General features: G+C 42.0%; 2 gene segments (V, D, J or C); one reads left to right on the plus strand and one right to left on the minus strand.

The window, feature by feature from the left end:
* Window positions 1-894: 894 nt before the first annotated feature.
* LOC139565685 (Ig kappa-b4 chain C region-like) lies at window positions 895-2543 on the plus strand. The segment is given in 3 exon segments: window positions 895-916; window positions 1095-1154; window positions 1957-2543. Coding segments are annotated over 3 exon segments (399 nt in total).
* Window positions 2544-8956: 6413 nt separating this feature from the next.
* LOC139565951 (Ig kappa chain V region K29-213-like) lies at window positions 8957-18217 on the minus strand. The segment is given in 3 exon segments: window positions 8957-9821; window positions 9957-10015; window positions 18206-18217. Coding segments are annotated over 2 exon segments (375 nt in total).
* Window positions 18218-20482: the final 2265 nt, after the last annotated feature.

Here is a 20482-nt window from a genome sequence, read left to right on the forward strand (position 1 = left end):
CAAACAGCAACTGTTTACTCAGATAACTAATGTATGGAACTTTTATGTCACACCACCATTATATTGTTATTCTGATGATGATCAGATATAATGAACTGTCTGTTCACTCATGCTTGGTCTCTCATATAAGTTCCTCTAATCAGTTAGTGAACACTTCTCTAAACTAAAGCTGATAGGATTCCTCTGGTAGTGTTGTCTGTCCTCTGTGACTTTACCACCACTGTTAAATCTGAGATCAACATGTTTAATAAAGGAATATACAACATGATCACTATCACTACTGCTGCTGCTGTTGTCTTTCATATGGACAATATGGAGGAATACTAGCAACACTGATCTAATGCTGGACTGTACCTACAGACTAGGAGAACACCTGATACACAGAGGAAGGAAAAAATACTCATATCTGGATTTAAGATACAATTCGTATTTGTACTACCTAGAAACAGCTAATATGAAGTGTTTGTTTACCTGGAAGATGTTAAAGTGTATTTGTGTTGGTTCTGATTCTGTATGAGTGATCTTCACTGTAACAGCTGCAGCATCACAACACAGAGAGGTTTTTGTACCAGCAGTAACGGGGATTGTATCACTGTGGTTGACTTTTGGTAGCGGCACCAGACTTGATGTTGGAAGTAAGTAAACACAAAATTAACAGTTTTATTCACCTTTTGATGTCTTGTTTAAATTTCTCTATACATTTTGCCTTGACTTTGAGAATTTCAATATTACTTTTTTTTTTTACATGATTTTGGGAATAAATACACAAGGCCTATACAAACTACAGCCATTTAGAATACTAATATTATTAACACGTATGTTATTACATCTAATCAAATTTGACCTGTATTTTTAAACTATGAAAGTGATTAGCCTACATTTTAGACTAGTTGTATGAATAAACATACTGCACCTAGTAGGACATGTACAATAAACAGTAGGTTTAAAACAAATAAACAATAAACACTTTATTTCAAATGAAGACGATAAGACAATATTTGGCAAGTATTCATACCATATTAGAGTTAGATATTTGAACCACAGTCTAAAGAAATTCAGCTTCCCCAATGGTCAGGAGGTTTTTGTATGAGCAGTAACAGGGATTGTATCACTGTGGTACACTTTTGGTAGCGGCACCAGACTTGATGTTGGAAGTAAGTAACAAGCTCTTTGATATTTCTTTCTGATAATTTGTGGGGGGTATTTTATTTTCTTAAACTTTGTCTCTATGAAAATATTGTGATTTTACATGTTTTACTTTCAAAAATATATAGTTTTTTCTATTACTTTTGACGAGGCCTTCTTTCAAATTAATATTTTATTCAATCAAAATGTTAACATAGTAGGTGTTTATTTGTATGTCTGATTTGATGGATTGCAGAGCAGAATTCTGTCATGATAACTATTTAATAATATTGAGTATAGTTGTTGCATTGTGTATTACTGTTTGTGTGTGATTTCAGATATCTAAATCTCAAAAGTTTTGGTAAATTTTGCTTTGACTGAGCCGTATTTCAAATAAATATTAATTGAATCAAAATGATAAACTGTAGGTTTATTTGTATATCAGATTTGTATTCTTGATCAGAATACAACTCCTAAAATATCTGGACAATGACTAGTTAACAGCATTGTATATAGTATTCATCAATGTTGCACTGTATTCACTGGTAGACTTCACTATTAGTGTGCAGATAAAGGGTCTCAGTTAGGGTTGTAACTGACTTCATAATCCAACATGGATGAAATGTGATGAAATTTCTATGCATATGAGCAGGCTGTTCTGACCAGATCTAATCCTAAACAATATCTGTATGACATGTATAACTGACATTGTATGACTAGTAACTCTAGTTATTTAACCACTTTATATTGATGTGTACTTTGCTGAAGATAATCTCTTACTGTAGCTGTACTTGATGTAGTTAATAAGTTGATGTCTTCTGTTTGTTCCAGGTAACAGTTCCCCCACCCTCACCGTCCTGCCCCCCTCTAGTGAGGAACTGTCCAGTACAACAACAGCCACACTGACGTGTCTGGCCAACAAGGGCTTCCCTTCAGACTGGACCATGAGCTGGAAAGTGGACGGGACCAACAAGAACCAGGAGACCAGTCCCGGGGTCCTGGAGAAGGACGGCCTGTACAGCTGGAGCAACACCCTGACTCTCACTGCCCAGGAGTGGACCAAGGCAGGAGAGGTGACCTGTGAAGCCCAGCAGAAATCCCAGAGTCCAGTCACCAAGACCCTGAGGAAGGCTGACTGTTCTGGGTAGGATCCCTCAGTAACACACCCCTGTGGAGAGAGGCTGCTGGTTCCTCTGCTTTGACTCTGTTCTGAGATCAGATGTTCTGTCTTATTGATCACTGACATGTAGACTAACAGAGGGCTTTGCTTGAGTTCATGAGTCAATCCTCTCTGTAGACTGAGGTTGTATCAGTGTTAGATGTGATGTGTTCTGTTTTATTACTATTAGATTCTGTAGTATTGTTTGCTTTGATGCTTTGATGAATCGATGAAAATAAAGTTTTCCTTTTGGAACAAATATTTTCATTGTCTCTTTCAATAAACCCAAATAGACTTTAATCTTAAATGTTGTTGAATGATACAGCAATATATTCATAAAGCCTTATTCACAGTTTCTATGAAACTATCAGATCTAAACCTCATCGATTAGTTATTTATGTTCTAACCAAATCGTCATCAACCAGTAGTTCATACTAACACAATATACTACTATTTTCACAGGAGAGGTCTAGATACTACAATGTTAACAGATTAACAGGAGAGGTCTAGATACTACAATGTTAACAGATTAACAGGAGAGGTCTAGATACTACAATGTTAACAGATTAACAGGAGAGGTCTAGATACTACAATGTTAACAGATTAACAGGAGAAGTCTAGATACTACCATGTTAACAGATTAACAGGAGAGGTCTAGATACTACAATGTTAACAGATTAACAGGAGAGGTCTAGATACTACAATGTTAACAGATTAACAGGAGAGATCTATATACTACAATGTTAACAGATTAACAGGAGAGGTCTAGCCACATGTAATAGATGGTACTCCTTATTCATCTTTCTTGGAGCAGTTTTTAACATGCTTGATTTATAGACTTAGTCTAATGCTATTGAACATTTGATCGATATGTCAGGCTCTCACCAATGTGATCATTCCTGTATTTTGCTTAAATGCAATACATTTGTCCACATAATATTACAAGTATCACATCTTCAAGATAGAGTCTTCTCTACCTCCAACCCCCTGAGAACAGAGTGAACATCTGGTGACAGTGCTGCTCTATTCTGGGACAAGCAGAACCACCCAGCCCTGTCTATGTAAATCTCAGTTTCACTCCCACAGCATCCAGTCTAGCAGTTGAACAGTTTCACAGCCTGAAATACCCTGGACTGGGCCAGATGTGAGGGAGTGACTGGTTTTAACCTCTATGGTGGAATCAGGGAGAGAGACAAATGATATGGCACCATGTAGTTAAATACAGATAAAATGGGTATTATACTTCATGTAGATAGCGTATGTAGTGCAGAGGAGGCTGGTGGGAGGAGCAATAGGAGCATGGCATCATTGTAATGGCTGGAATGGAATCAATGGAAAGATATCAATCACAACATGTATTCAATTTCAGCCATTACGATGAGCCTGTCCGTCCAATAGCTCCTCCCACCAGTAGTGTACATGTGTCTGATGTTTGAGTCCAGCATCATGTCTCATTCACAGATGCAACAGTCAGTAACCTGCTCATTAAAATAGTGAATATAATGTTAGAAGATCACATCCATTTAAATCAGACATTTGGTTGAGGTTCATATGAGGACTTGTTTTAGGGGGCTGAAGTTATTGTAACTTTGAAGTAATGTTGATGTCATAACATATTTAGTTTTACTTCTGTAGATCTTGCTTTGCATATGGACAGGAATTGTGTTTCAAAACTTCAAATAACTTTTATATACACTGCTCAAAAAAATAAAGGGAACACTTAAACAACACAATGTAACTCCAAGTCAATAGACTAATTCCTTAGATAAACACTTAAGGTGACTGCATGATAATATTGTTTTGTCTCACGGATCCGTAGATTCTTGAGAGACGTGATAACTAAGTCTGCATTGCAGTCTGTCATTGGGCCAGTTTCATCAAAAAGCGAGTCCTTCATTATGATCCGGGAATAATCATCCTCTGAGAACTCAAATGACCTACTTTGGCCCGCCATTTGAGAGTCTGCTATTTCAGCCATAATGTCAAAAGACATTATGAGAATATCTGAGAATATCTGAGGGGCTTTTATATAATTCCAAATGAATTAATAATAATTGCTTTGTTTAGAAAGTAACAATATTTTGGAGATTTCGTTTTCATTAAACCTAGAATGAGCGAGAAAAAGGCATGCAATGTGCAATGTCACGCAATAAAATGCAAATTAATTACTTAAAATTCATACAATGTGATTTTCTGGATTTTTGTTTTAGATTCCGTCTCTCACAGTTGAAGTGTACCTATGATAAAAATTACAGACCTCTACATGCTTTGTAAGTAGGAAAACCTGCAAAATCGGCAGTGTATCAAATTCTTGTTCTCCCTACTGTATATATATATAAATATATATATAAAAAAATATATATATATATTTTTTATTCTCTGAACATTAACATTGTGTGTTCGCTTGTTTTGTACTGTTCTGTAGTTTCGACCCAATGATTCGTCTGACAAACAAAAATATTGCATCCTGTAGGCCCAGGCATGGATCAAAGCTGGCGAGATATTCAATAACGCCATCTTCATAGACGACTCAACTGTGGCCCTTGAGAAATTTGCTCAAAATCACTACAGAAAAAAAAGGAAGAAGATGAAGAAGATTAACGAAAGCATAAAGATGTTGATGAAGAAATGCTGCTTTGAGTTAGAAATGTAACACTTTAGAGTACTTAAGCATCGAATACATTGCAAGTTGAGGGATTTTCACAACAGCAGCCGGGCTATAAAAAGTCTATTGTCCTGCTAATAGGAAACATTTGCATGATGGGCTACATTCTTATTGAAACCACAATGTCACACATCATTTGTATCTACATTTCCAATTACTTTTGGAGTTTGGGAATTACAAATGTGCGCTTTCTTTTTAGTTACATTGTTTATTTTGAACGTACAGACTTTTTTTCTGTAAATTATTGTTTCATGTAGGATGCTACATTTTTGACCAGTTGCAATTGTAAGTAGGCCTAATAAAATACATCCTATTTCTATTAGGCTGTTAAGCCTCATAGCTTACCTCAGCCAGTTAAGTTATTTTATATTGGTTCTAGGCTCCGAATAAATAGACTCCAATTAAGACCTCTTGTTGTTTGTAAAGTCAAATTAAAATGAAGATTATTGTTGAAATGAATTGTTCGACTGGTGTAGGTTTTCTCCATCTGTTGGTGTGCAACACTTGCATAACAAGTCAGCTATATTTTCAGCACCAGCCACTGTTCACCTCCTATTGATTGTGCTGCGGTTGCCAGCAGTTGTTTTTTAAATTGAACCTATATTTAACTAGGCAAGTCAGGTAAGAACAAATTCTTATTTACAATGACGGCCTACCCCGGCCAGACCCGGATGACGCTGGGCCAATTGTGCGCCGCCCTATGGGACTCCCAATCACGGTCGGATGTGATACAGCCTAAATTCAAACCAGGGACTACAGTAAAGCCTTTTGCATCGAGATGCAGTACCTTAGACCTCTGCGCCACTCGGGAGCCATGACCAATATATATATTTTTCAGAAAATTAAGCGTGTGTAGGTAGATACGTGTGTAGGTAGATGTGGAAAGATAGATACAAATGATTTGTTGCAAGTTGTGGGGGCGTGGATCGAATTTTGAGGGTTTGAAACCTGCTCCCTGCTTGTTTCATTACATTATTATGCCGGTGTCAGAGCAAATAGCCTGGATTGTTATCCCCATCTCGTTCCTCTCTCTCTTCCACGCGTCATTATCCGCCTGAGTGGTTCGCTTGTGGCCGTGCTGGCAGGGTGTACTGTTTTTTATTCTGTATATATGAATTACAAATAAGCCTTTACTTAAATCATGTTTCTAATCTATTATGCTCTCTTCATCATAACCTTGCAATGTAAAATCTAGAGTAGGTTAAAGCCTACTCATATCACATCAGGCTTGGCTGGTAACTCCTCAATAAACTGTTTGAACTCTTGCCCATTAGCCATCAAACTTCTGGCATTGCATTGATTGAATAACACCATAATGAAAAGTAACCAATACATGATTCTTGTCTGGACTAATTCTCAATCTTATTGAGGTCATCCTGTACATTTTCCCATGTCAGTCCTGTGATCTCAAGATACCTCACTGCCTGCTCCACTATGATCTGTATCTTCTTAGTCTTTGATTGTATTTTCTCTGTGCAATTGATTGGTTCTGTCACAAATGTAACAGCCTTTCTCATATTTACTACCATTCTTGTGTTCTCCCCCATTCTGCTCCCTACTTCACGCCCAACCTGCATCCCAATTTGCCCTGGAATACCTGCTGTTTTGGGTGCCTTGATTGTTTCTGCGTGAACTACCTTCACTGCTTCTGCATACAATATTTTTCACACACTCCTCACCTCCTGCACTACCACCTGTCTTTTCATCACTGAACAACATTAACCGGGCCCGTCTTCACATTCCCCATATGTATGTTCTCCTCCACCTTCTTCCCATCTCATCATCTTGGAGGAGCTTTACCATGTTAACAATTTCTGGAACTCCTACATTAACTCCCTTCACCCACTTCCGTCCAGTTTGATCCGGCAGGCTACTATCAACCAAACGTTTAGCATACCTGCTTGAGTTTGAGCGCCTTCTCATACTGTTTAACATTGAAACACACCACCACCCAACTTACATCAACTTTAGCAGACACAACCTCTCCTACCTTACTCTCCAAATCCATAGTCAACGCGATCAGACTCACCGCCGTGACTCCACCTTGGTCCTGAAATTTCACCAACACCTTGAACTCCACTTCTCTCAGTACAACACTGCGAACCGAACCTCCCTCATCACTACTGTCGTGGAAATTCTTACACAGTGACACTCAAAGTCAATCTTAAGTGAATCATTGTTTATTGTCAGCACACTGGAGAGATTCCAACCAACTCAATGCACCGTAGTACTCGTGTCAATCAGGAGCTCTTCCTGGGCATTCCCAGCATTTGTCTTATATAAGGCTATACACAGACACGTTATATTTGCATGATTTAGCATAATTAATTAATCATTACCGTTTTGTTTCATTCATGTGACCGACCAATACTGGTTCATAACATGTGACAGACCAATACCTCACGAGGCTTCTACTCTCTAAGCTGAGACTTTGAAACTGAGATATCGTTCGTTCTCGTTTTCAAAACAAAGTCTGGGCGCACTGCCAAATTGCAGCTACTGATAGTGAGGATTCTTTCAGTCAGCCACATGCATGAACACAGAAATTGGTTTATAGAACTGCACATAAATACAACCTGACCTGTTTTCTGTTGTTTTTGTATGTGTTTAGTTGGTCAGGGCGTGACTTGGGGTGGGCATTCTATGTTATGTGTTTCTATGTTGGGTTTAATGTGTTGCCTGATATGGTTCTCAATTAGAGGCAGGTGTTTGACGTTTCCTCTGATTGAGAACCATATTAAGGTAGGCTGTTCTCACTGTTTGTTTGTGGGTGATTGTTGCTGTGTTTGTGTTTGTTGCACCACACGGTACTGTCTCATCTCGTTCGTTCGTTCGTTCGTTCTTTCCTGTTCGTGCGTTCTTCGTTTTATGTAGTTCTCATGTTCAGGTCTGTTTAACGTCGTTTGTTGTTTTGTAATTATCAAGTGTATTTTCGTGTCAGTGTTCGTCTTGTCTATTAAATTCATCATGGAAAATTACCACGCTGCACATTGGTCCTCAGATCCTTCTCGCCTCTCCTCGTCTGAGGAGGAGGAAGAGCTAGACTGCCGTTACAAACACAGAAATTAGTTAGAAGAAAAGGACAAGTATTAAAATTCCATTACACTACTCTCCTGAGGAGATGTGCAAAGGCTCCTCAGGCTTCCTCTTCTTCTTAACCTTTACTCTTACTATACCTCCACCTTTTTCCACTCCACCACTACACTCCATTTCGTCCACCTCAACTCCGAACCCCACTACCTTTCTATGCATCTCTGCTCCAGTCACAGCCCAGTGTTGCTCAACCACCTCCTCCCAAACCTTGACGCCAGCTTGAATAATGCAATTTCATATTATCTTGTATGGAGTTGAGCGTGTTTGCTAGTGAGGTAGCTCGTTGCTTTGTGCCCACGTCTCGGACCGATAGCGACCAACAAAAAATCTTCCTGGTTTGAGTTCATGCAGTCTTTCCATTGGAGAGATCTGTGTGAGCAGCAGCATTTTAAAGGTTGAGGCTGATTGTTCAGCAGCGTTGCAGTTCTTGACACAAAATCAACGTCTCATTTGTCTCAAGGCTAAAAAATCCATCTTTAACCTGTGTCCTCCCCTTTAATCTTCACTGATTGAAGTGGATTTAACAAGCGACATCAATAAGGGATCATAGCTTTCACTTGCATTCACCTGGTCAGTTCTATGTCATGGAAAAGCAGGTGTTCTTAATGTTTTGTATACTCAGTGTGTATAATCGTGTCTGTTGCTTAGTGTTCATGGTAATTAGGGTGGCAGGTAGCCTAGCGGTTAAGAGCATTGGGCAGGTAACCAAAAGGTTGGTGGTTTGAATCTCTGAGCTGACTAGGTGAAATAATCTTTTGATGTGCCCTTGAACAAGGCACTTAACCCTAATTGCTCTAGGGTTGCCCTCAGTAATGGCTGATCCCTGACTAAGAGTACCATATACAAAAAAACATTTTACAATTCACATGTGCATAATACACACTTTTACATATGTGGAATAAGACAAATGTAAACACCCACCAAATGATTTAATATTGTAAATACTGGACTACTGGACTGTTGGAATAACACTGAGAGAAGAGGGGCTCCAATGTGCAGGACTACTACTCTGTTCCTGACTCTGTTCCTGAGGTCAGCTCCCTCCCTCCTCTCCTGTGTCTCTGATCAGACACACTTGGACTTTGTAGACCATAATTACAGTACATGAAACTCAGCATCTCCTCTACATCTTAAGAATACAATATCCAAACGATCTGAAGTAAGGAAGTCTGTTTTGGAAGATTTGAACCTTTTTGTAGATAGATGGTTTCATGGTTCTCCATGAGATACTCAATAAAAGTGAGTAAAAATGCAGAAAGGAACACATGGGATAATGACTGAATATGATCTTACAGCTTTGAGTTATAAGACATAGATATTGTTGTTCAGCTCTACTACACACTGTGTCATTGTACTGGATCATCTCCTCCCCCCAGCACCTGCAGTAGGTCCCAGCTGTAGCAGTACAGTCACTGTGCAGTCTGACTGAGGGAGGTTTTTGTACGGCTCTGTATCACTGTGTGAACACATTACCACTGTGGTAACTCTGACAGTAGTAATCTCCTGCATCTTCAGCCTGGACTCCATTGATGGTCAGAGTGAAGTCACTCCCAGATCCACTGCCACTGAATCTAGATGGAGTCCCAGACTGAAGGGTTTTAGCTAAGTATATTAGGAGTTTAGGAGCTCCTCCAGGTTTCTGTTGGTACCAGGCCAACCTCTGTCCATAGATGTTACTGTACACAGCACTGCTGGTCTTACAGTTGAGACTGACTGAGTGATCCACTGAAACAGTTTCAACTGCAGGAGTCTGAGTCACAGTGTACTGGCCTCTGGACTCTGAAACAGAGATGGCATGTATCATTAACAATCCATCTCTCATACATTTCTCCAATACATCATATTAACATCAACTGTAATGAGAATTTATATATTATTGTTAAGGTCCAGGTCATTTTCTTTCAAATATTTTACCTTGGAGACAGAGGGCAAATATCCAGATGAAGATGGTGATAAAAGTCATGGTTGTTGTGGGCTCTGTCATGAAGGACAGCTCTCAGACATGAAGTGTTAAACTCACAGGGCTATAAAAACTCGGAGCGCACTGAAGCATGTGCTGTCTATGCAAAGGGTCCTTACTATGCAAACATACTTTTTGGTGCCACATGGATACTGTAGTTGAAGGGATCTGTGTGAACAGCAGCATTTTAATGGTTGAGGATGATTGTCCAGCCAGTCATGGCCTTGATTGGTAAACAAGCCTCATCTGGGCTCAATCATAGGCTGGGAAGGTTCTGGAAGGTTCTAGCCGGGTGTGGCAGGTGAGAGGTTATAAGTTGACAGAACCTTAGATCGTTTAAGTGGGTTATAATCATGTTATGTTATCTCAAAACAAAGTGTCTTATATGTAATTATAAACTGGGGGGTTCGAGCCCTGAACGATGATTCACAGCCGTGGTCTATGAGACCGTATACCATGGGTATGAAAAAAACTCTTATTTTTACTGCTCTAATTATTTTGGTAACCAATTTATTATAACAGAAACAAAGGACCTCAGTGGTTTGTGAAATATGTCAAATATACCAGGCTAAGGGCTGTGTACAGACACTCCGTGTTGAGTAGTGCTTAAGTTCAGCCTTTGGCCATGGTGTATTGGCCATATACAACACCTCCTCTGGCTTTTTCACTTAAATAGTCTTCCTGGACAGTCAGATTTTATTAATAAATGTTGTGTGATGTAGAAACATGATAACTATTTCATCCCTGACATGGTTTCTGATTGAAGTGCTGAATGCGGACTGATATATTGATTGTAGACATCTACAAATGGAGCATATTGTTATTACTGTGTTATTAGACCAGACAGTATCTGCTCTAATTCTCCCCCGAGTGGTCAGGGTCAGTAACTGCAGTCTTAGTGTGAACGGTTTTCCTTGAGTTACTCAACAGAGTTAACATGTAGTTAATGGTCAGGAGAAACATTTAGTGATCCGTTATGATCTAAGGTCTTCTGGACACAGCTCTAGTTTGACTCTATTGTTGTTCAGCTCTACTACACACTGTGTCATTGTACTGGATCATCTCCTCCCCTCAGGATCTGCAGTTGGTCCCAGCTGTAGCAGTACAGTCACTGTGTAGTCCAACTGAGGGACGTTTTTGTACGACCTCTCCCATTATACATTAGTAGTAGTAGCTGAACCTCCTCTCTCCTCTCTCCTCTAGTCCAGCTGGTCCTTCTGTCAGGTCCACAGTGTCTCTGCCCCCCCCCCCCCCCCGTCCCCGTCCCCCCCCGTCCTCTGAGCAGCTCTCTGGGGGCTCGGCCACACTGGCCTGGCTGCTGAGCAGTTATTCCCCCCAGGGGGTGTTGGTGATCTGGGAGGTGGACAGGGCAGAGGTGACGGAGGGGGAATGGCGTCTTTCACAGCCGCAGCAGCAACCTGACCCTGAGCAAGGCACGCTGGGAAGAGGGAGAGGTGTACACCTGCAGGGTATCCCAGGACGACACCAGTGATTCGGCCACCTTCCGGAAAAGCCAGTGTAGCATCTAGAGACAGGAGACATCATTGTAAAGGACTTGAGAGTCCCCACATGGTGCTAGTTCTAGAAACATTAGTGTTTTAGAGCTGAATGTTACATTATAATAGTGAATAATATCAGTAGTGCTGTGTGTTAAATAAACTATTTTGAGATTAAGTTGTACATGTCTTCTTGCCTCTGAGTTGAAATACATCTTGTTTTGATTAGGAAAATAACCAGAAGAGTTCATTTAGTAATGATTCCAGTGATCACCATCTCATGAATAGGCAGCACATTTCATACTAATTTATATCAATCAGCTTCTTTCATAATTTAGCATTGTAGCATATAGCTACTCTCATGTTCGGGCTAGGCCCCTTGGTTCCAGTGAAGGGAAATCTTAACGCTACAGCATGCAATGACATTCTAGACAATTCTGTGCATCCAACTTTGTGGCGACAGTTTGGGGAAGGCCCTTTCCTGTTTCAGCATAACAATGCCCCCGTGCACAAAGGGAGGTCCATACAGAAATGGCTTGTCGAGATCGGTGTGGAAGAACTTGACTGGCCTGCACAGAGCCCTCACCTCAACCCTATCGAACAGCTTTGGGATGAATTGGAAGAACGACTGTGAGCCAGTCCTAATCGCCCAACATCTGTGCCCAACCTCACTAATGCTCTTGTGACTGAATGGAAGCAAGTCCCCACTGCAATGTTCCAACATCTAGTGGAAAGCCTTCCCAGAAGAGTGGAGGCTGTTATAGCAGCAAAAAGGGAAACAACTCCATATTAATGCCCATGATTTTGGAATGAGATGTTCGACGAGCAGATGTCCACATACTTTTGGTTACGTAGTGTAGTTGATTTAATCATGATTCCAGTGATCACTATGACATGAATAGTCAGAACATTTCATAATAATTTATATTAATCAGCTTCTTTCATTATTTAGTATTGCAGCATATAGCTACTCTCATGTTTTCAAACAGAATTAAAAGGGCATCTGGTCCAACAAATACTCTGCAATCATTTCTACAGCTGAATGATCCAGTTATACTGTAGCATCAATACCAGTGATAATAATTAGTGATATTTGATAATAAACCTCTAGGATCTGCTCTCAGAACTCACACTGCTGAACAGTTACTTTCCATAACATATGTATATTTACAATGTTTAATTCCTCTATATGATTTTATTATATTAGATGTTTGAGCAATAGTTTTCAACATTGTGTACTCTACACTTCTCCATTATATTTCACCTGGTCTTCTCTACCTCTAACCCCCTGGGAACAGAGTGAACATCTGGTGACAGTGCTGCTCTATTCTGGGACAAGCAGAACCACCCATCCCTGTCCATGTAAATCTCAGTTTCACTCCCACAGCATCCAGTCTAGCAGTTGACCACTATCTGAAATACCCTGGACTGGGACAGATGAGTGCAGAGTTACTCTACAGAGTAGTCTATCTGGTATCTGGTTAGTCGACTGGTTTTAACCTCTATGGTGGATTCAGAGAGGGAGACATAACAGATATTCCACCATGCAATTAATGACAGATAAAACGGGTATTATACTTTATGTAAAAACACATATTTAACAAACTTTTAGCTAACTCAAATGGATTACGTTTCATTAAACAAAGATGGAATTTTCTTTACACTTGAAGCAGAAAGCAAGTGTGCAGGTGAAGATGGTGATAAAGGTCATGGTTGTTGTGGGTTCTGTTGTCATGAAGGACAGCTCTCAGTCATGAAGTGTTAAACTCACAGGGCTATAAACACTCCCAGACCACTGAAGCATGTGCTGCCAATGCAGAGCATCATCACTATGCAAATCATCTTCTGATCTTCTCCCCATCACCGTTATTCAGTAAACTTAGACCACTAAGGATCCATCAGATTACAACTGAGATTCCATTACAACCTGATGATCTTACTCCCACAATTGTCACCTAATAATCATAGAAGTCCTATTAATATGTAAATAAATTAAGCAAATAAAAATATTATGAATACAATGCTATTATTGGTTTAAGTGCCATAACATATGATCACTATCAATGTTGTTTAGCAAGACAAAACCATAATTAATACTGAAGAAAATACTCATATTAATGTATCTAAAGAACATATATGACTTTGTCTGTTGATTGGTGTTATAGTGTTATGTTAATATGGTATGGGAACATATTGATATTTATGGAAAATAGGAATACTAATTTGTCCTGTTTTGTCCCCTGCAGGCAAAGTAGTGTTAGTGCAGTGAACTGTGTGGACTGAATGCTGGACTACTGGACTATTGGACTGCCACTGAGAGAAGAGGGGCTCCACTGTGCAGGACTGCTACTCTGTTACTGACTGAGTTCAGCTTCCTCCCTCCTCTCCTCTGTCTCTGACCAGACACACCATCATTACGATACATGAAACCCAGTATGTTCTCTTTATATTAAGATTTCATTGTATTTATTTATCCTTTATTTAACATGAAAATTCCCATTGAGATTTACATATTGTTCAATTGAGCCCATGTCAAGAGAGCAGCATCCATACAGTATACACATGAGACACAACACCACATAAAACATGAATGGAAGTTAAAACATTAAAAGAGCAGGTTTAAAAACGTGCAATCTGTGGTCAGCCTTCCTCCAATCCGGGATTTTAAATCATCAATCAGAATAAGATGATGTAATTTTAAGTCCTTTTGCAAGGTGTTCCAATATGATGGGGCAGCAAGGCTAAACGCCCTCTTACCAAACTCAGTTCTTGTGTTGAGAACATTATATAAAATACAGTTCTGTGATCTCAGACAGTAATGTCCATGACTCTGTAGGGTGAGTAAAGTTCTTAAATATATTGGCAGCTGCCCTAAGATGTCCTCATAGACAAACATTTTTTGTGAATATGTGACCTCCCAGTTAAGGATGGCCATCCTGCTAACTGATACAAGGTACAGTGATGGGCTAGAGGTATTGTGTTGGTTACTAATCTAACAGCATCATGGTAGTGTCTAGTGTGTGCAGGTAAGATTTGTGTGCAGGGTGCTTTTTAGTGAGCTGTTAAATGTACAAAGTCATTGCTGCTATCCTCTGTTTAAGAAGATACCAGATTTGAACCTTTTTGTAGATAGATGGTTTCATGGTTCTCCATGAGATACTCAATAAAAATGAGTAAAAATGCAGAAAGGAACACATGGGATAATGACTGAATATGATCTAACAGCTTTGAGTTAACAGACAGATATTGTTGTTCAGCTCTACTACACACTGTGTCATTGTACTGGATCATCTCCTCCCCTCAGCACCTGCAGTAGGTCCCAGCTGTAGCAGTACAGTCACTGTGCAGTCTGACTGAGGGAGGTTTTTGTACGGCTCTGTATCACTGTGTGAACACTGGACCACTGTGGAAACTCTGACAGTAATAATCTCCTGCATCTTCAGCCTGGACTCCACTGATGGTCAGAGTGAAGTCACTCCCAGATCCACTGCCTCTAAATCTAGATGGAGTCCCAGACTGAAGTGTTGAAGCAAAGTAAATAAGGAGTTTAGGAGCTCCTCCAGGATTCTGTTGGTACCAGGCTAAAAATGTACTGTTGTAAACATTACTGCTGGTTTTACAGTTCAGAGAGACTGGCTGTCCGGGGACAACAGCTTTCACTGCAGGAGTCTGTGTCACAACGTACTGTCCTCTGGCTTCTGAAAAATAAAAAATAAACATGTATATAAATAAAATATTACATGTTGTAATGAATAGTTCTGAATAGAAATATTAACATTGATATACTGTACATGTATATAGATTAAATTAATCTTCAACAATAGATTCTGAAAATTGTAACCTTGTAAACAGAAAGCAAGTGTCACGATCGTCTTGATGTGGAAGAGTGGACCAAGGCGCAGCGTGATACGAATACATCCTTTTATTATAACGAAGACGTAACACGAAACGAAACACTTAGACAAACTAACAAAAACAACAAACGACCGTGAAGCTACAAAACGAAAGTGCATACACAAGCTACTAACGTTAGACATAGACAATTACCCACAAAATACCCAATGAATATGGCTGCCTAAATATAGCTCTCAATCAGAGACAAATGAACAACAGCTGTCTCTAATTGAGAACCAATCTAGGCAGCCATAGACATACAAACACCTATACAAGACACTGCCCCATTAAACATACAAAACCCCTAGACAATACAAAAACACATACATTCCCCATGTCACACCCTGACCTAACTAAAATAAGAAAGAAAACAAAGATAACTAAGGCCAGGGCGTGACAGTACCCCCCCCCCCAAAGGTGCGGACTCCGGCCGCAAACCTGACACAGAAGGGGAGGGTCCGGGTGGGCCTTCTTATGGCGGCGGCTCGGGTGCGGGACGTGACCCCCACTTCACCATAGTCAATTTCTGCTTTGGTGGCGCCTCTGGAACGGCAAGTCCCGGACTGAATACCATCCTAGATGGCGCCACTGGACGGAGGGGCAGCTCCGGACTGAAGGGCATCTCCGGACTGAGGGGCAGCTCCGGACTGAGGGGCAGCTCCGGACTGAGGGGCAGCTCCGGACTGAGGGGCAGCTCCGGACTGAGGGGCAGCTCCGGACTGAGGGGCAGCTCCGGACTGAGGGGCAGCTCCGGACTGACTGATGGCTCTGGCAGATCCTGGCTGGCGGGCGGCTCTGGCAGATCCTGGCTGGCGGGTGGCTCTGGCAGATCCTGGCTGGCGGGCGGCCCTGGCTGGTCATGGCTGGCTGACGGCTCTGGCTGGTCATGGCTGGCTGACGGCTCTGGCTGGTCATGGCTGGCTGACGGCTCTGGCTGGTCATGGCTGGCTGACGGCTCTGGCTGGTCATGGCTGGCTGACGGCTCTGGCTGCTCCTGTCTGGCGGGCGGCTCTGGCTGCTCCTGTCTGGCGGGCGGCTCTGGCTGCTCCTGTCTGGCGGGCGGCTCTGGCTGCTCCTGTCTGGCGGGCGGCTCTGGCTGCTCCTGTCTGGCGGGCGGCTCTGGCTGCTCCTGTCTGGCGGACGGCTCTGGCGGCTCCTGACTGACGGACGGCTCTAGCGGCTCCTGACTGACGGACGGCTCTAGCGGCTCCTGACTGACGGACGGCTCTAGCGGCTCCTGACTGACGGACGGCTCTAGCGGCTCAGGACAGACGGGCGGCTTTGAAGGCTCAGGACAGACGGGCGGCTTTGAAGGCTCAGGACAGACGGGCAGTTCAGGCGGCTCTGGGCAGACAGGCAGCGCAGGCGGCGCTTGGCAGACGGACAGCTCAGACGGCGTTGGGCAGGCGGGCAGTGCAGGCGACACTGGGCAGACGGACAGCGCAGACGGCTCTGGGCAGGCAGGCAGCTCAGATAGCGCTGGGCAGACGGCAGACTCTGGCCGGCTGAGGCGCACAGTAGGCCTGGTGCGTGGTACCGGAACTGGAGGTACCGGGCTAAGGACACGCACCTCAAGGCTAGTGCGGGGAGCAGCAACAGGACGCACAGGATTCTGGAGACGCACAGGAGGCTTGGTGCGTGGTGCCGGAACTGGTGGTACCGGGCTGGAGACACGCACCATAGGGCGAGTGCGTGGAGGAGGAACAGGGCTCTGGAGACGCACTGGAAGCCTGGTGCGTGGTGTAGGCACTGGCGGTACTGGGCTGGGGCGGGGAGGTGGCGCCGGATATACCGGACCGTGCAGGCGTACTGGCTCCCTTGAGCACTGAGCCTGCCCAACCTTACCTGGTTGAATGCTCCCCGTAGCCCGACCAGTGCGGGGAGGTGGAATAACCCGCACTGGGCTGTGTTGGCGAACCGGGGACACCATGCGTAAGGCTGGTGCCATGTATGCCGGCCCGAGGAGACGCACTGGAGACCAGACGCGTTGAGCCGGCTTCATGGCACCTGGCTCAATGCCCAATCTAGCCCGGCCGATACGAGGAGCTGGTATGTACCGCACCGGGCTATGCACTCGTACAGGAGACACCGTACGGGTGCACCCGTACAGGAGACACCCCCCCAAGAAATTTTTGGGTTTAACTCGCTGACTCCAGCCTCGCTTCCGTGCTGCCTCTTCATATCGCCTCCTCTCGGCTTTAGCTGCCTCCAGCTCTTCTCCCGGTTGTGCCCAAGGTCCCTTACCATCCAGTATCTCCTCCCAAGTCCAAGAATCCTGTATGCGCTGCTCCTGCTGCTGCTTATCACGCTGCTTGGTCCTGGTATGGTGGGTAATTCTGTCACGATCGTCTTGATGTGGAAGAGTGGACCAAGGCGCAGCGTGATACGAATACATCCTTTTATTATAACGAAGACGTAACACGAAACGAAACACTTAGACAAACTAACAAAAACAACAAACGACCGTGAAGCTACAAACGAAAATGCATACACAAGCTACTAACGTTAGACATAGACAATTACCCACGAAATACCCAATGAATATGGCTGCCTAAATATAGCTCTCAATCAGAGACAAATGAACAACAGCTGTCTCTAATTGAGAACCAATCTAGGCAGCCATAGACATACAAACACCTAGACAAGACACTGCCCCATTAAACATACAAAGCCCCTAGACAATTGAAAAACACATACATTCCCCATGTCACACCCTGACCTAACTAAAATAAGAAAGAAAACAAAGATAACTAAGGCCAGGGCGTGACAGCAAGTGTCCAGATGAAGATGGTGAAACAAGTCATGGTTGTTGTGGTTCTGTTGTCATGAAGAACAGCTCTCAGACATGAAGTGTTAAACTCACAGGGATATAAACACTCCTAGAGCAGTGAAGCATGTGCTGCCAATGCAAAGTGTCCAAGCTATGCAAACAGGGGTGTACTCATTCCCGCGACTCTGTTGCAAAACGTTTCTTAAACGGAAACAAACTAAACTAAACAGGGATGGACCTATCTGAAATTTTCCAATTGAAACTCTAATTTTGCTCTGTTTGCTTCCGTTTGTTTCTTTTGACTAACAAAAATACAGGACGTGACCACTACAATACCAATGTCCAAGCAAGGCACAAATTGGGATATCAAGAATAGTTAAATGGTCAATAATAAAATAATATAAAAATAATAACAACAATAACAGACAACTTAAAGAAAAAGTAGAATTAAGAATTATAATATTATTCACAGTTACACCACATTAGAAATTGACTTGAGTTACATCCATTATGACCTCTAAAGTCCATTAAGCCGAGCAATAAAGTATCCATTTGGTTCTAAAATGGTAAAGGGTTTCTGTAATGAATACACTTCCCCAGAGGGAACCTAATGGAACCTAACACAAGCAAACAGTAGCAAACGGAACAAAATGGGGAGGGACCTAGCTGAATTTGTCCAAAAGAAACTCTTGTATTTGTTTCAAATCTTTTTCCAATGCAAAAGTTTTGCTACAGTGTACAACTAATAAATTCTTAGTCCCACAGAGACAGTGTAATTGAAGAGATCTGTGTGAGCAGGAGCATTCTTAAGAGGTGGGGCTGATTGCCCAGCCAATCATGGCCTTGATTGGGAAACAAGCTTCAATTAAAGGCTGGGAAGGTGCTGGAATGTTCTAGCAGTGCGTGGTGTTAGAGAGGTTTTGTGTTGACTGCGCCACAGGTCATTTCAGGGCAGTGTTTCCCAAACCTCTCTTGAAGTCCCCCCAGACTTACAGTATTTGATGTGTTCCTGAACTAACACAGCGGATTCAAATGGTCCCCTAATCAGCAAGCCCCTCACTAGGAAAAGCAGTTGTAGTAATTCTGGAATAAAATCAATATGTGGACTTCCTCAAATACTTAAGGAGAGGTTTGGGAAACACTGTGTTAGGGATTAGGGGTTATAATCATGTAATACCATCTCAATAAATAAAGTAGATTTTTCGCTTGAAATTAAAACCTGACAGAATAATCTCACAGAGGCTGGAGGTTTTATTCTGAAATGTTGTGAGACATTATTAGTGTTCATAGATGGATTCCGTTCAACATATTGTGTAACATGTTTCAGGTTGGCCATAACAAAATGGGAGGACTGTTTATGTCATCTGGACGTATGGGTGTTATCACTTCAAGAATGATTTAACATGAGAGGGGATAAGTTGACATTATTGTCAGCATCACCTGTGTATTTATCTCAGTGTATTTTAGTTCACTCAGTGTTCCATGTCAATGTCTCTTCCCCCTCAGCACCTGCAGTAGGTCCCAGCTGTAGCAGGACAGTCACTGTGCAGTCTGACTGAGGGAGGTTTTAGTACAGCTCTGTATCACTGTGTGAACACTGGACCACTGTGGTAACTCTGACAGTAGTAATCTCCTGCATCTTCAGCCTGGACTCCACTGATGGTCAGAGTGAAGTCTGTAATTGTAATTATCTGCATTCTACAGTGGATTATACTCATAACCCAGAACTATCAGTCCCTATTGTATTATACTAGTACTGCAGTACTATCTGTCCCTATTGTATTATACTAGTACGTCACTACTATCAGTCTCTATTGTATTATACTAGTACTTCAGTACTATCAGTCTCTATTGTATTATACTAGTACTTCAGTACTATCAGTCTATATTGTATTATACTAGTACGTCACTACTATCAGTCTCTATTGTATTATACTAGTACCTCAGTACTATCAGTCCCTCTTGTATTATACTAGTACTTCAGTACTATCAGTCTCTATTGTATTATACTAGTACTTCAGTACTACCAGTCCCTATTGTATTATACTAGTACGTCACTACTATCAGTCACTATTGTATTATACTAGTACTTCAGTACTATCAGTCCCTATTGTATTATACTAGTACTTCAGTATTATCAGGCTGGTAACAGATATGCCACCATGCAATTAATGACAGATAAAATGGGCATAATACTTTATGTAGATACTGTATGTAGTGTAAATGTGTCTTATGTTTGAGTCCAGCATCATGTCTCATTCACAGATCTAACAGCCAGTAACCTGCTCATTAAAATAGTTAATATATAATGTTAGAAGAT

The sequence above is a fragment of the Salvelinus alpinus genome, chromosome 37, assembly GCF_045679555.1.
Source record: "Salvelinus alpinus chromosome 37, SLU_Salpinus.1, whole genome shotgun sequence".
Lineage (NCBI taxonomy): Eukaryota > Metazoa > Chordata > Actinopteri > Salmoniformes > Salmonidae > Salvelinus > Salvelinus alpinus.